General features: G+C 39.1%; 1 protein-coding gene across 8 annotated transcripts in view; it reads right to left on the bottom strand.

The window, feature by feature from the left end:
* Window positions 1-17,718, bottom strand: part of AFG1L (AFG1 like ATPase) — a 226,869-nt gene that overhangs the window by 10,846 nt on the left and 198,305 nt on the right. For 4 of the 8 annotated variants that reach the window (XM_060283447.2, XM_060283443.2, XM_030882896.3 and 1 more), the window contains 3 exons: window positions 9,095-9,235; window positions 4,766-4,879; window positions 2,573-2,839 (listed from right to left, as the gene is read on the bottom strand). In XM_060283447.2, the coding sequence (XP_060139430.1) occupies window positions 2,711-2,839; window positions 4,766-4,879; window positions 9,095-9,235 (384 nt within the window). In that variant the 3' untranslated portion in view covers window positions 2,573-2,710. Of the gene's footprint in view, window positions 1-2,572; window positions 2,840-4,765; window positions 4,880-9,094; window positions 9,236-17,718 lie in introns of those variants that run through there. The other 4 variants (XR_009558727.1, XM_060283444.1, XM_060283445.2 and 1 more) reach the window with 2 other exon arrangements.

Below are 17,718 nucleotides of genomic sequence, written 5' to 3'. Positions count from 1 at the left end.
CTCTCACCACTATTATTAAACACAGTTTCAGAAATTTTAGCCACAGCAATCAGAGAAGAAAAAGAAATAAAAGGAATCCAAATCAGAAAAGAAGAAGTAAAGCTGTCACTGTTTGCAGATGACATGATACTATACATAGAGAATCCTAAAGATGCTACCAGAAAACTACTAGAGCTAATCAGTGTATCTGGTAAAGTAGCAGGATATGAAGTTAATACACAGAAATCTCTTGCATTCCTATACACTAATGATGAAAAATCTGAAAGAGGAATTAAGGAAACACTCCCATTTACCACCGCAACAAAAATAATAAAATACCTAGGAATAAACCTACCCCAGGAGACAAAAGACCTGTATGCAGAAAACTATAAGACACTGATGAAAGAAATTAAAGATGATACAAACAGATGGAGAGATATACCATGTTCTTCGATTGGAAGAATCAACATTGTAAAAATGACTATACTACCCAAAGCAATCTACAGGTTCAGTGTAATCCCTATCAAACTACCAATGGCATTTTTCATAGAACTAGAATAAAAATTTCACAATTTGTATGGAAACACAAAAGACCCCGAATAGCCAAAGCAATCTTGAGAAAGAAAAATGGAGCTGGAGGAATCAGGCTCCCTGACTTCAGACTATACTACAAAGCTACAGTAATCAAAACAGTATGGTACTTGCACTAAAACAGAAAGATAGATCAACGGAACAGGATAGAAAGCCCAGAGATAAACCCACACACATCTGGTCACCTTATCTTTGATAAAGGAGGCAACAATACACAATGGAGAAAAGACAGCCTCTTCAATAAGTGGTGCTGTGAATACTGGACAGCTACCTGTAAAAGAATGAAATTAGAACACTTCCTAACACCATACACAAAAATAAACTCAAAATGGTTTAAAGACCTAAATGTAAGGCCAGACACTATAAAACTCTTAGAGGAAAACATCGGAAGAACGCTCTTTGACATAAATCACAGCAAGATCCTTTTTGACCCACCTCTTAGGGAAATGGAAATAAAAAAATAAACAAATGGGACCTAATGAAACTGAAAAGCCTTTGCTCAACAAAGGAAACCATAAACAAGATGAAAAGACAACCCTCAGAACGGTAGAAAATATTTGCAAATGAAGCAACTGACAAAGGATTAATCTCCAAAATATACAAGCAGCTCATGCAGCTCAATATCAAAAAAACAAACACCCATCCAAAAATGGGCAGGAGACCTAAATAGACATTTCTCCAAAGGAGATATATACAATGCCAATAAAGACATGAAAGGATGCTCAACATCAGTAATCATTAGAGAAATGCAAATCAAACCTACAATGAGGTATCACCTCACACCGGTCAGAATGGCCACCATCAAAAAATCTACAAACAATAAATGCTGGAGAAGGGGTGGAGAAAAAGGAACCCTCTTGCACTTTTGGTGGGAATGTAAATTGATACAGCCACTATGGAGAACTGTAAGGAGTTTCCTTAAAAAACTAAAAATAGAACTACCCATACGACCCTGCAATCCCACTACTGGGCATATATCCTGAGAAAACCATAATTCAAAAAGAATCATGTACCAAAATGATCATTGCAGCTCTATTTACAATAGCCAGGACATAGAAGCAACCTAAGTGTCCATAGACAGATGAATGGATAAAGAAGGTGTGCCACATATATACAATGGAATATTACTCAGCCATAAAAAGGAATGAAATAGAGTTATTTGAAGTGAGGTGGATGGACCTAGAGGCTTTCATACAGAGTGAAGTAAGTCAGAAAGAGAAAAACAAATACCGTATGCTAACATGTAAAATATGGAATCTAAAAAACAAAAAGAAAAAAAAAGGTTCTCATGAACCTAGGGGCCGGACAGGAATAAAGATGCAGATGTACAGAATGGACTTGAGAACACGGGGCAGGGGAAGGGTAAGCTGGGACCAAGTGAGAGAGTGGCATGGACATATATACGCTACCAAATGTAAAATAGATAGCTAGTAGGAAGCAGCCACATAGCAAAGGGAGATCAGCTCGGTGCTTTGTTTCCACCTAGAGGGGTGGGATGCGGAGGGTGGGAAGGAGATGCAAGAGGGAGGAGATAAGGGGATATATGTATACATATAGCTGATTCACTTTGTCATACAGCAGAAACTAACACAACATTGTAAAGCAATTATACTCCAATAAAGATGTTTATTAAAAAGAAAAGCCAGGGTCATATAAAGTACCATGGGGGAAAAAGAAAAGAAATAAGATCATAAAACTTTCCTTGTTTTTAATTGAAATGTAGAGTTTTTTCTTCCCCTCTCATAAAGATGTGTTTCTATTGTGCGGCTACCATGTAGCCAAAGCTTAGAGATCTCCCGACACCCTGCATTTACCGTGTGTGTGTGTGTGTGTGTGTGTTCAAGGTTCATTCAGGTGGCTTAATATGAAACCAAAATGCCTAGTCCTACATTCAACTTCAGAAGTGCTGATTTTAATTTTGTGGTGCAGAAATAAGGCCAAATAAATAGGCAAAAAGTAGACCTAAAAATGCCTTTAACTTACTAATCCACTACATCTTTGACAGCAATTTTAGATAAAAATGGTCCAGAGGACAAAGTGCTTAATTAATGATGAGAAAATGATTCCTTCAAGTCCCATAATAAAGAGTTCTCCCTGCGGTAATGATTTGCCCAGAGTTTTATTCATGCAAAAGTGACGGCTACTTCTTCCTTCTGTCCCCTTCATTCCAGTATTGTTCAGTCTGCATTTCTGTGAGTCGGGAAATTGTGCGCTGAAATGCAAAGATTTCCTCTTCTCCAGTAAACATGGCGAGTCCTTCTGCTGAGTCCTGGTTACCAAAAAACAAAACAAAACAACAACCTAGCACCAATTAAAACCCCCACAACTAAAAATTTGAAGAACTAAGTACAGGCTTTAAAAAATACTTCTTGGGTTTATATTACAAAATATTCTATAAATTTTTTTCATATACAATTTCTTAAAGTAGACTGGAGAATCAGCTAATTTAAACCAATAATCAATAAACAGAGCAAATTACCAGGGAGAAAACATTAGATGAATAATTAAAGCTGAAACAACACCCCAAAATCCAAATAAGAAAATTTTTGCTCAGATGAAAGTTCTCTACATAATCTAATGGAAGGACATTCCAGACAGAAAGGAATTTTTTCTCAAAAAGTGCACACCAGAAATAAGTAACAGAAAAACCAAGAAGTTCTGGTATGTCAGGATGAAGCTAAGACCCTCTCCTGAAGCTCCACAGACAGGGCCACATTCCTGACAGGAAGTCTGAAGATGAACCTCTGAAGAACCTTTTCCAAACTGGGTGACTGAGAGGTCTCCTGTGGGCCTGGAGATCGTGCCTGGAAGCTTACTTCAGGAAGGCCAGAGCTGCTTTTGTTCTTGAGCTGCTGGGACACTTGATCCTCCCATGTAGCGGCTGAGTTGGGGAGCCCCTTGTGAGGCCAGTAAACATCCTGGGACTGGTGATTCTAACACCAGCCTGTGGCTAGAAGTGAACGCTGAACTTTTGTCTCTTTCCTTAGGGGTTTGCTATTAAACTCTTTCAGAGAAAAGTTCTGGACTCCTAAGTCCAAGTTACTGACCTACCGTAAAACTGCATCACCCTACGGTCACGTGCCCTGATTTCTTCATGATTATTAGCCCCAAGTGCTTAGCTTACTTTGCCCTGTATCTGAACCCTGATCAGAAGAAAAATTGTAAAGCCAATGATTTAAAGGACTTTAGGAACTGAGATCATGTAGCCCCTTAAGTGTATTCTTCCAAATTGCTGAAGACGTTATTTGGATGTATCACTCTTAGAGAAATGGGATCATAAGCAGCCATTTATTTCTACATGTAGATTTAAATAATCATATTTTGAAAGTTTACTTTTTAAAGAATTATTGGCCTCATTTTCCCAGACTCCTGAGAATGCATAATTTCTACTCAGGTCAAGGAACTGTCTCCTCATTCCAAATAGCCTTTCACCGCTGGGGTTGAAAGAATGGGGCTGGCCTCATTCTGGGGGTGAATGTTTATAGTTTAAAATTTTTGACTAATATTTCAATTGCCTACAGTTGAGAAATATACCCTGTAACATTCATACAGAAGAAGGAAATGCAAAGTCACTTATGTTTGGCTTGGGGTGAAGCACCAGACCCCAAGCTCCAGGAGAACTAGGCCAGCATAGGCTGGCTCCCAACAGAGTGTCCCCAGAGCCTGGCACCCACAGGTGTTCCACAAATGCCTACAGAATGGGGGTTAGGAGATGAAGCATGGATTTCTTTTAAAGCAAGGGCCTTGCCAGGCACTTCATAGTCCTGGTATAGCCAGTTCACATGGTTGGATACTGTATCATGCACTCTACAAATCCAGCAGACATGAAGAGGATATCCAGAAAAGGCAGCATGGTGTAGCAGAATGCAGAATGAGCCCAGAACCAAAGACGGTGCCTGGATCCAGCTCTGGCCTGCCATTAGTCAGTGGTAAAACTGCAGGCCCATTAGTCCACCTCCCTGGACTTTGTTTTTGTCATATGCAAAAATGATCACGAAGATTCCTTCCACTCTAAAGCTGTAATTCTCTACATTTAGTGATGCTGAGGATACGTCTGCTATACTGGCTTTAGAAGAGAGCAGCAAATCAGTGGTTAAATACATACTGCATTCCTTCTTCAAAATGTAGCCATGCATCAAACCAAAAACAATTAAGCTGTTTTATAATAAAAAGAGATTATGTTAATATCGCCTACCTGGCTCAGCCCCAAATCATCCATCAGTATTCTGCTTTGCTCCAACTCACTGTCATGATGTTCATACAAAAATAAGCTTGATACGGGAGTTGATGCAGAGCAAATTATGCGCACCTGAAACAGAGGAAAACGAGTAAATGGTGTTACTCCTTACCTTTCACAAGTTGAAGGTAAAAACAAATTTCTCATAAAAATCTGTTTGTCATAACAGGGAGCTTGGATTTTTGCTTTTAAAATGTTCATATTTGTTCTAATAGTTTGAATCTCTTTAAAGTGATATATAATTTTAAATGGTTCTAAATATATGCAGCAAAACTGGTACTTGGTGAAAATACACTCTTATGAGTTTATAGAATGCGTATTTACGAAAGAACAATGCCTTGAACTCCTCTCTTTCAATCTAAGTAACAGTCTTAACTTTATTTCTACTTCTACACATTTTCTCCAAGTACTATGTTTATTTTGGAAAAATAAATATTTTAAAGCTTCAATCTATGACATTTTTTTTCCTATTTCATTAATCTGTTTTTCTAATTAGAGATTTTAGCTAATTATCCTGAAGTTATCCTAAATTATTCTAAAGCTACTAAAAATTTCATTAATCTCCATGCTTAAACATCTACAAAAAAAGCATCAGCAAAATGTGGTTGTCAAAGTTTCAAAACTGGCAGGACCCATTTACACTGTATCTTCTTCATGAATAAAAATCTTGCATAAATAAATGAATACAGCATTTCTTTTTTTAAAAATAATTATATGGAAATCTCTTAAAAAATTTTTTTTTTTGGCTGTGTTAGGCCTTCCTTGCTGCGCGCGGGCTTTCTCTAGTTGCGGCGAGTGGGGGCTACTCTTCCTTGTGGTGCGCGGACTTCTCATGGTGGTGGCTTCTCGTTATGGCACACGGGCTTAGTTGCTCTGAGGCATGTGGGATCTTCCTCGACCAGGGCTCGGACCCATGTCCCCTGCAATGGCAGGCGGATTCTTAACCACTGCACCACCAGGGAAGCCTCAGCATTTCTTTAAGGTGGATTTCAATATTTGGAAAACTTTTTTCCTATTTCTGGAATAGCTCTGAAATGTAAATAGACAAACCACATAACCCATATTCAGATAGCCTAGGATCACAGATGTTTCCAAATGTATTTTTGAAACAAAATACTTTTTAAAAAAGCCTTTTGACCATGTCCATATTTTTTCTTATAGTTTGAGTCTCTTTAAAGTGATATTTTTTAACTTTTTAAAAATATTTTTTGCAGTACGCAGGCCTCTCACTGTTGTGGCTTCTCCCGTTGCGGAGCACAGGCTCCGGATGCGCAGGCTCAGCGGCCATGGCTCACGGGCCCAGCCGCTCCGCGGCATGTGGGATCTTCCCGGACCGGGGCACGAACCTGTGTCCCCTGCATCGGCAGGCGGACTCTCAACCACTGCGCCACCAGGGAAGGCCTAAAGTGATACTTTTAAACTGCATAGTACTTTACAAATATTTCCACACAGCTTATACCATCCTCTGAAGTAGGGAACAAAGCTTTTATTGGGCAACCTGGGGCCTGGAGAGGTCTCAACTTGTGACACCAGTCCAGATCTTCCAGTTCTAAGTTCAGTGGTTTTTCCATTACAACTGAGGTTGACATTTTTACCTGTTTGGAGCCCATCTCTGTGTGCATCAAAGATGCTCCCCAGATGCACCGTTACCACTTTGCTGCGTAGGTGACTGCTAAGTTCAGTGCATTGCTACTCTACTTATACCCTGAGTTTCCAGAACCTACATTTATTTCAGCCTCCTGCCAGACAGCCTTCAAAAAGACTACGCTTGACATTAATTCTTCTTGATTACATAGTGTTTGAGTGTACATATGTGATCATATATCAGAGACAGCTTTTTTATCTTTATAAATTTTATTTCCACTAGTTTATATATAAAACATACTCTTCTTGATGTTTAAGGAGACCTGAATTTGTTTTCAGGATTCACAGCCATCCTTTTAAAATCATTATTTAAGTAAATATGCTGATACTTCAAAATAATGTATTGATGTTTGGGACTAGTCTTTCTATATCCAAATAGCCTTCTACCTCCTCTTATAAATTATTTAAATCACAAATGACACTTTTTTCATTACTCAGATGGGAATGCCCTTATTTCACAGATACATCTAGAATACATTCTAGAACAATGTCTGTTTAATGCTCCCAATTTCTGAAATAAGATAATTTCGACTATGCTTTAAAAAAGTATAAACTCCAAATGCGTGATTTGGTTAAAGCAAATGTTAGGAGAGTAGTTCTGATATTTCATCATATTGCCAGATAAATCTTTTTGTCTAACGAAGAAGTGAAACAGTGGGGGGAGGTAGGATCAGGGGGTGGGACTAAGGGGTGGGGACCATAAGCTCTCTTTAAGGTATTCCTAGCCGAAACATAAAAAAAATAAGAGTTTATCAATCCTCCAGTCTAAGAACCACCTACCAATGCCCCTCTCCCACTTTCTTCTTGAAGCACTGCCCTCTAAAAACAGAGTGCCACCTCCAGGAGATTTATTCTGGACTCCACACGATTATTTCAGAGCAGTCTCTCTGGATGAGTGACCCAGAAGGAGACAAGTGACAGGACTTGACCCCTCAGCTCTGGTGTTCTCAGCTTCCTGCCTCTGCTGACTCCCTGCTCGCACACCCCCTGGAAGCATGCAGCAGATTTTGATCATGCTCACTAAGGCAGGCTGCCCTCGGTGTTGCACCAGAGCCACGCTGGCTGCCCTTCATGCTCAGGCCCATCACAGGGCCTTTGCTGCAAACTCGCCGCCCTGGTGAGGGCTTTTCACCCTGCACTTTGAGCTTGGCCATCACATCTCAGAGTTTGTGAGCAGCACTTGAGGAGCTGGTGAACGAGCAGGCTCCAGGCCCCACCCTTGGTCCTCATTTGCTGGTGGGGGTGGTGTGGGCTCTGGAATCTGGATCTTAAGTAGCTCAGATGATTCTGGTGCAGCTGGTCCTCAGCAGGACTTTCCACGCCCAGCCCCATGTCCCACACAAAGATCAGTTTACTCTCCCCCTGTACTCTCATAGCACCAACTCCCCTCTCTTTCCAAGAGAACATCCCAGTGAGGACTCTACACTCAGCTCTGTGTTTCATTAGTGTTTCTTCAGCACTAGACTATCAGCTCCATGAAGGCAGGCACCATGTCTGGCTTTGCTTGTCACTGAATTAGCACTTTGCTTGGCATGATAAATGTTGTTGAATGAATGAATAAAGGAAACATTAAACATCTCACCTCTCCCTCCCAGCGGATTCTGGTACTTTCTCCTCCCCTCAAAGTCCCTTCAATTTTAGAATCACTCCTCTATCTCTTTCTGTGCAAGGAATAAGGAGGAAAAACTGTATCTAACAGTGAAACAATATTTTACTCTAATTTGAAGTGGTACTTATACTTTACTGTAAATATATATTTATCGGTATATACTATTAATCGTGGCTCACCTTCATTGAAAGCTTACTGTACGCCACACGATGTTCTAAGTACTTTACATGCTCATGTACCTCACAACAATCTTATGAGGTAAATACCATTATTGCCTTCTTTTGCTAAAGAAGGCAATTCAAGTTCAAGAGGTTAAGCTGGTCTTCAAGGTATTCAGCCTGGTCCCAGGGCCCACTCCTTAACCATTAGGCAATACTGCCTCTGATGAAGGGACAAAGGCTCTGCAATTCATGCTAAAACACCTGGATTTTTTTTTTTTTTTTTTTTTTTAGAGAGATGACAGGTACTGGGATTTCTGGGTCAGAGGGAGAGAAAACTCTAATACTGAGGAGGGCGCTTTAGTCATTCATTCATTCATTTTGTTCATTCATTATTTTATCAGTCCAATAATCTATTCATGCAACAAGTATTTACTGAGCACTCAATCTACGTAAGGCATTGTGCTGTGCATCCTCATAGACAGAGCATATGATATGTCTGGTTGAATGAAGGATTTGGTAATATAGCAGACTGTCTTATGATGGGATTTTTAATATAGTACTATTACTATAGTACTATAGTACTAATTAGTACTATTAGTACTATAGTACTAATATAGTACTATTACTATTACTATTACTAGTACTTACACAGCATTCAGCTTGTGCCAAGTGTTGTTTTAAATGGTTTACCTGTATTAGTTTATTTTGTCCTCACAACAGTTCTCTGAAGTAAATACTATTATTATCTCCAATTTGCAGATGAAGAAACAGGTACAGAGAAGTGAAGTAAGTGGTAGACCAGGATTCCAGCCCAGATAATTTCGCTCCACAGTCCAAAATGTTTAGTTTTGAGAAAATGTGCCACATCCTTACCTTGAAATCATAAAAGTTATCAATGAGAGTTATGAATCTCCGAGCTTGGGTCCTCTTTGCCAGGGTAAATTGTGGAATGTTTCGTAAAAATACTGTATCAAAATTCTTTGACAGTTCCAAATAGTCACTGGCTCCAAGTGGCTACAGTTAAAATGAAATAAAGAATAGAAAATTGAAATAAGCCAATTCTGGTTGAAAACATCTCTTTTTCTTGTCATGGTGTGATCTAGGTGGTAGCTTTGGGGTAACTTGACCAAACGGGGCAGTGTTTTCAGAGTAGGCTGAGGACAGAATTCACTATACTGTAACAGTGCTGTAAACAAGTAAGAGAGAAGGCAAGACCTTGGTGGGAAGTTAGAGAATAACTCTGGCCGCCTCCGCTGGTATCTTGTAGGCCCCCATCCTAAACCCAGTCTTTACTCTTTTTATTTATACGACATGACTTTAAACACATCCTAACAAATCCTTCCTACGACTCAACTGCAAACTGTCACTACTGGTAAATAGAGCTGTCTTATCATGGCAGCTGAATATTTTGTCACCATTTTGAAATAAAGACTATGCTCCAGCATGAAAAGCATCAGAAAATATTTTTCGTTTAATTTGAGGTACAATTACTCAAGTACAATGTAGTAAACACTGCTAACCTCTGTAAGGAATACCAGAGGGTTTTCATGACCAGAAGTAGACCAAGACCTCAGGCATAACGTGGTGCAGCTGCTACCTCTACACACGAGGAGGATGCAGCACTCAGGGTCCACAAAACCATTCACAAAGGCGCCACCTACAGATGTAAAGTGCTTGCTCCTGAAACAGGAAGTTAACTCACGACAGTTATGAAAACGACTTGCGAACACTCTTTGGGGTTAGGAACACTCCCAGGAGAGGCACTTCTTATTTATTTATTTTTTTTTTTTGGCACTTCTTATTTTAAGTTGTGTGTGGATGACTGTGACCTGTGAGCAGGAACCATGAGCAGGGCCAGGAGAGTGTTTCTGGCCCTGCGAGAATGTGGAGGAGACTAGCATGCCAGGAGCTGCTCTCAGGTGCCTCTGGAAGCTCTTGGATCCCAACAACTGATCCCTGGGACACAGATGGCTAAGCCTCCTCAATTTCTGGCAGAATTCATTAATACCTGTTCAAAAATGTCTCCCTCACTAGGCTGGTAATTTGCATTAAAACTCCTGCTTTCAGAAGTGTAGACAGGGCTACGTTCCTGGGAGAATCAGGGAATTGCAAGGTAGGGGAGGGTCATTCTCACCTTAGAGTCCATCCATTTAAGGCCACCACTATCCTAATGACCAGCTAAAATCAGTTATATTCAGAAAACTTCTAGTGGAGGTGTGGGGAGGTAAGAGTGAATCAGAGTGAAGCTCTGGGGAGGTGGCCCCTCAAGAACAGCAGTCCTAAGAAGGACGCGGTAACTACGAGCCTAGGGCGAAGGGGCACACCGCCAGAGAGAGCACAAAGAATGACATGATGCCTTCGAAATCTGCTTAGAGAGGCCCCTTCCCCCATCTCCTCTCGCCAACCAAGTAACAGATGGGGCCAGAAAAGAGATAACCTTGCCTTTTCCATTTCCCTTCCCTAGCTGGACAGCCTCTACCTCCAGACCCAGTGCCTGACCTTAGCTGAGACTCCCTGCTCACGTCAGCCATAGGGGCTCGAATGTGCATGTGGTTTATTTTGGTATAACCTTGACTCTGTTATGAGGAAACACTGCTGTCAAGCTTGATGTGGACCCGAAGGGTGTGTTAACAGAGCAGCTCAGAACAAGGGCTCTAGACAGCCTGGGTTTGAATCCTCAGTCTGTAATTTATGAATGGTGTGTCTTCGGCAAGTAACCTAATCTTTCTGTTCCTTAGTTTTCCCATCTGTAAAATGAGAATTGTTTCCTATCTCACAGCGTTGTGAGGATTAAACAAAATAATGCATGCAAAGCATTTTACACAGTGCCTGGAACATACATTACCACTCAACCCACTTTAGCTGCTTTTTATTTTTATTATTTCGAGCTCAAATGATTAGGCTCAGTACAAATGAGTTGAAGGTGTGAAGAAGTGTCATTCTCAATAGGACCAGGTAGCGTTGCTCTACCCCCTGACTACATCCTAAACCTTAAAAATCAGCCTTTGTGCATTTGCCTGTCCTCAGAGTCACAGCAGGGACCAGATGAATGAGACTGTGGAATCCCATGTAATGAAAACAATTCCCGAAAGGGGGAGGGGGAGGGTAATATACAGTGTCTTCCTGTAAAAAGGAGAACTCATACAATAAGACACTCATGCTCTGAGGGTGACTCATACTACTTTTCTGAGATCAGTTAGAATTTAGTGTCTCATCTTTTGTAAATCAGAAATTATATGTAAAAAAATATGTAAAACCTCATCTTAGGTATATAGTTATGTATAATTAAGCTCACTCTTTATGCATGGATATGATTTCTATCAGTATAACTACATGCCCAAGGAAAATCATTATCAGAAGTGCACTGAAGTGCCTAGGGCAGCTGAAAATCAGAATTCTGCCCACTCAGCTATTTTTACAAATTATATACCTTTGTCAGTAGGCTCTGCATTTGCCATTATACTGGCAAATATCCCTTTCCTTCATATCCCTCATACAATTATGTGCTCATTCATATAAAGAAAACTAAGTTAATATAGTTACCTATCTCCTTTAAGAACAATAGTCATTGGGGGAAGTTGTTTAATGGGTGCAGAATTTCAGTTTGGGATGATGAGAAAGTTCTAGAGATGGAGAGTTGTGATGGTTGCACAGCATGTGAGTATAATTAAAGCCATTGACATGTACACTTTAAAAATGATTAAAGTGGTAAGTTTTATGTTATATATTATTTTACCACAATAAAATAATAGTCATTAAATAAAGGAGAGTTTATTAATTGCCAAAGAAATCCCAATTTAGGCTATGAAGAGAGTAATATCACCTTTTTCTTTAAAAATATGAAAAAGAATGAAATGTATTAATCAAAGAAGGAAGTCTTTTCCCCAAAGAAATCAGCTCCAAAAAGATTAATTTAAAACATAAAGTTTTAAAATATATATATTTAAAGAGTCTGTTTTCTTATCCTGGCTTTGATGTTGAAGTGTCTAAGAAGTGACACTCACCAAACTTCCCCAGGACTGAATCTGGGGAGAGATGGGGGTTTCTTATTAGTTAGAAATACTATTTTTCATTAATTGAATAAGTTAAATAGTTGTGAGAGAAAATAACATAAGGACTTTGGAATTATGGTCTGTCACGTCTAGTATGTGACCTTGAGCAAGTCTTTCTGAACTTCCATTTCCTCATCTGTAAAAGAGGGACCATAACCTGTCTCATAGGTTTGTCCCAAGGATTTGATGCATTGATTGCACGTAAAATCTTACAACAGTGGTGGTTACACAGTAAGTGATCACTAAATGTTAGTTCTTAACTTACAGAGTTCATGTGAGAAGTAACTAAAATGAATTATGCATAGTATGCTGTTTGGCATACAATACTTAATAAATAATAGCTATTCTTTTATTAACTATTAAATAACCTTTTCCTCAGCTCACAAAGCCAGGCAAGTGAACAGTTCAACAGTTCAGTCTGACTCTGCCTTTGCACTCAGGAGGTAAGAGCCACTCCCTCTGGTCCTTCCTGTCTGTGGTCCACCAAAATATCTGCCCTCCTGGCACCTCAGCCCTCCATGAAGTCATATGTAGATGACAAAAATAGCATATGTCTCAGGCCCTCCCCTTCCCACATGTCTTGTGGTAATAACACGAGCACCTGTGTGTGGTAAAGCCCCAGGCCCACATAATGAACAGCCCCTAACCCAGTACATGTCACATAGGAAGTGCTTAATATTTATTGAATGCATTAGTGAGTGTATGAATAAAACACAACATAGCCTGGGCAGCAGGCCTACTCCTTCCTTTATACCCATTTGTCACCAAATTAATTGAAACACCTACCAAAAAAATCCCACTTTTTCTTAGTTGGCCCAAATTCCTCACTCCCCAGGTAAGCCTTTGTTGTATATCCTAGAAAACACATGTAGGAACATTCTAGAAAAGATATAGACCATAATGTTAACAATGGTTATCTTTGGATAGTGGAATGAAAGATTAACTTTGTTTCTTTGTTATACTTTTTGGACTTTTTTTCCCCAGTGAACTTGTGTTACTTTTGAATAGCAAAAACAATAATGCTTTTTTTGGAGATCATTTTTATAGCGAGCATCTTATCATTTATGCCTCACCTGTGTGAGATCATAGTATCGGTTTTGTCACGGACATTTCTCTTTTTATCCCTAAGCTTTCTTAATCTATAGAAGTAGGATTTTTTTCAGGGACATTTAAAAAAAGAAATCATAAGCTGAATGCTTGTGTTCTCCTTTAAAGTTTGACAAAGGAAAACAGATTTGACATTTGGGATGAAATCTGACTTTGGTTGTATAGTTACATTCAGCTAATGATTCTTCACACCAGGGAGACAAGGGGGAGGGAGGGGATGGGATGAATGGCAGCATTCCCCAGTAGTTCATGTTCAGCCCTCATGGCCGAGCACCAGAGTCCCCAGATCAAAGGCCTAGTAATGTCAAAAGGCAAGTCTTTGCCTTTAACAGTTGTTGTTTTGTGTGTTATCAGTAAAGAGTTCACCCTGTATATTACAAAGAGGTGAGACACATATGGACCTCAGAAATGGTCCTGAGATTAGACAGTGGATGATGTTAATTGTGCATCTTTTCTTTAAAGCAATGAATTGGAATCTAGATTCATCTTTGCAGACCAACTTTCTATAATCAAAAATAACTTGCATATATTTATTGCTACCCTTTGAAGAAAATGAGTGGTGAAAAATAATTTAAAATAAAGATCGACATTTCTATGCTTACCACAATTAAACCTGATGCTTACCACAATTAAAATAATTAAAATTCACTGCAAAATTTGTTTTCTCCAGGAAATTATACTATACACACAATGAGATCTGTACATGAGTTGGAAATAAAAAATTGCTTATATAAAATTAAAAAGCAATAGTATACAATATTTACAGCTTGTTGGCCCAGGTGGATATGCTCCCATTGATATCGTGTCTTAATCTGAGCAATTTTTCTCCACGTGAGCTTAATGACCAGCACGCTGTGTTTTTTTCCATAACTGTCAGACAATATCCAGTCCATCTGCACGTGTTTATTACCTCTGCTCCGTTTTCTCTCTCTCTCTCTTCCCCTTCTGCTACTCTAAATGAACCAAGTTAAACTTCATCATCTCCATTTCTTTTATCCTTTCTTTTGTATTTTCTTTTTTTCACTTCTTCATGATTCATTTTGGATAATTTCCTCTGACCTATATTCTATTCCACCATGTTTCTCCCTAGCTGTGTTTTATCTGCTCTTAAACTCGTCCATTGAGTTCTTAACTTTGGTTATACACTTTACAGTTCTGGAAATTCTACTGGTTCTTTTTCAAAGTTGATATCTCTCTTTTTATATTTTCTAGATTCCTACACTTAAATTTCCAAGCCTATCTTTCGTTTTAAATCTCTTTGAATATGTAACCTTAGTTGTTTAAAATATGAACTCATAATTCCAATATCTAGTGTTTTAATTTTATTGTCTTGTCTCCTCATATGTTTGGTTAACTTTGTGTACTGTATTTTTTCTTTGAAAAAAAAAAAACACTTGTAGAAAGAATTTCAAGTTCAAGGCTTGAAAGTATTCTGAACTACTTGGCTCACACAAAGTTTGACTGAAGCCCACAGAGAGCTGGATTGCTTCGGGCTCACTCTTATTCCTAGAGTGCAGTCCTTTAGGGCTCCAACCAAAGTGGAGAGCAGTTTACTAGGTCCCCCACCTTTGGCTGGCCCTAGTCTCTGCCTTTTGTCTCACTACCCAACTAGGCTGCCAAAAGCAAGTTCAGTTCAGCTCAACTTGTTTTTTAACAGAAGACTGCTAGTGCTTACCAATATCTATGTTTTCTTCATTTTCCTGGGCACACAGCTAGATTACATTTAGGTGTGGCCATGTGATCAAATTCAGGCCAGTGGAATGCAACAGAAGGTGATATGCATCACTTCTAGATCTGGCCCATAAATACCGCCCACACAGACTCCTCACTTCCTTTACTCATCTCCTGGTTGAAAAGAGAGGGCTCTGAGGACTTAAAGGAGGGTGGAGGCACAACAGGGATGAAGCCTGGATCCATGAGGGACCACATGGAGCAGTTTCCTGGCCAACCTGCACTGGATGGTGATATGAGCAAGAAACACATGTTTATTTGTTAAGCCTCTGAGATTTGGGGCTTGTCTGTTTCCACAGTTAGCCTATCCTAATACTTAATTCATCCAACTTCTTTCATTGTCCTAACTACAAAGTTGGTGCAAATTACTGACAAAGAGTCCACAATTATTGGAAGTGGATGGCTTCCTAACACTTCCTGTATGAACAAGGATTCTTGTTCACATAAGATGGTAACTATCAAAAGTTTCTCTTCAAATTTTCTTCAGATTATCATTAAAATTTTTTAAATCAGGAATTGCATTTAGCCATTTCCAACATCAAATGTGATTCTTAAAAAGCTATATTCATAGAGATAACTTTTCTCATTACAAATTTTGAAAAGATTTTGACAGTTTTGTTCAAATTCAGTGTTTGACATACTTAAAACATCTTTGTAAATTTATTTTTCTTCTCATGATTATATAATATACAGAAATATAATAAATGTTTTCACCAAACCACATATAGATGCTGCCAAATCATATTATATAGCCCAGTGTGCCATGGTATCACCAATGGTATCACTTTTGATATGTGACATCTTGATCACTGTGACCGAGAAGCTGATACTAATGGTTCCACAGGACCACTCACCCCCTCACTTTCAGTAGCAGTCAGTATTTAAAGGTGTCTGGGGCATTCAAATGCATTAACTAAAAAATTCTCTATAAGATTATGATAATTTAAAATTCATTTAAAATATTTTTGGAGAAATGAAGAATGTCTACGTGGGGTAGTCTGATTACAATTATGGTTCCAATTATTCTTGCCTCCTTGTCCACACCCTTTGGATTGTGACTTTCCAGCTGTAGCATGAAGACATGGAGTCTATCTGCACAACTCTTCAATCTCGGCTGGACTTGTAATTTATCACAGCCAATAGAATGAGGCAAAAGTGACAAATTTCCAGTTGTGAGCTTAGGTCTCAAGAGGCTTTGCCTGCTTCTGCTCACTCTGTTGCAGCACCTAGGCTGGCCTGCTAGAAGAGGAAGGGACAGAGGAGAGCCAATTGCCTAAGCTGAGAAAGTATCTCAGGCCAGCCTACAGCCAGCCAGCCCCCCAAACAGATGAGAGAGCCCAACCAAGATCAGCAAGGCTGAGTGCTGATGCATAAGTGAGCCCAAAATAGATCAAAACAGTTTCCCAGCTGACCTCCCAACTTCCTAGCTGACTAGAGAGTGATGATAAATGCTTATTTTTTTAAGCCACTGCATTTGGGGTGATTTGCTGAAATACTATACTTGCTACAGAGAGATTTACTAAGAAAAGCCCATGTTTTAGAAGTCATTAGCAAGTCCAGCACATGTAGAAAAAATATGACCTAGATTTTATAGCAAAAGATTGGTTTTACACTAAAAATAGAACTACCATATGACCCAGCAATTGCACTACTGAGCATATACCCTAAGAAAACCATAATTCAAAAAGAGTCATGTATCACAATGTTCATTGCAGCACTATTTACAATAGCCAGGACATGGAAGCAACCTAAGTGTCCATCGACAGATAAATGGATAAAGAAGATGTGGCACATATATACAATGGAATATTACTCAGCCATAAAAAGAAACGAAACTGGGATATTTGTAGTGAGGTGGATGGACCTAGAGTCTGTCATACAGAGTGAAGTAAGTCAGAAAGAGAAAAACAAATATCATATGCTAACACATATATATGGAATCTAAAAAAAAATAAAAAATGGTTCTGACGAACCTAGGGGCAGGACAGGAATAAAGATGCAGATGTAGAGGATGGACTTGAGGACATGAAGAGGGAGAAGGGTAAGCTGGGATGAAGTGAGAGAGTAGCATTGACATATATACACTACCAAATGTAAATTAGATAGCTAGTGGGAAGCAGCCACATAGCACAAGGAGATCAGCTTGGTGCTTTGTGACCACCTAGAGGGGTGGGATAGGGAGGGTGGGAGGGAGACGCAAGAGGGAGGAGATATGGGGATATATGTATATGTATAGCTGATTCACTTTGTTATGAAGCAGAAACTAACACAACATTGTAAAGCAATTATACTCCAATAAAGATGTTAAAAGATTGGTTTTACATAATTAATAAATACATGTAAGCACATATAGTGTCATTTATTTTATGTTCATTTACTTTTGTAATCAATTTTGGAATTTTTATGGTGCAGTATAAAACTTATTTCCAAAAATAAAACATGATTTACTGTACATAAGAACTAGAAAAAAAAAGGCAGAAAATTATGTGGCATCCTTACTTAGAGTACAAGACAACATGGACCCAACTGAATGAAAACAGAAAGCCATAGAGAGAAAGCAAGTTGACATGAAAAAGGAATTGGGGGAAACAAAGACTGACTGCAATA

This window comes from Globicephala melas, chromosome 14 (genome assembly GCF_963455315.2).
Source record: "Globicephala melas chromosome 14, mGloMel1.2, whole genome shotgun sequence".
Lineage (NCBI taxonomy): Eukaryota > Metazoa > Chordata > Mammalia > Artiodactyla > Delphinidae > Globicephala > Globicephala melas.
The sequence above is the reverse complement of the archived record's forward strand: the minus strand, read 5'-3'. Positions and strand labels throughout refer to the sequence as shown.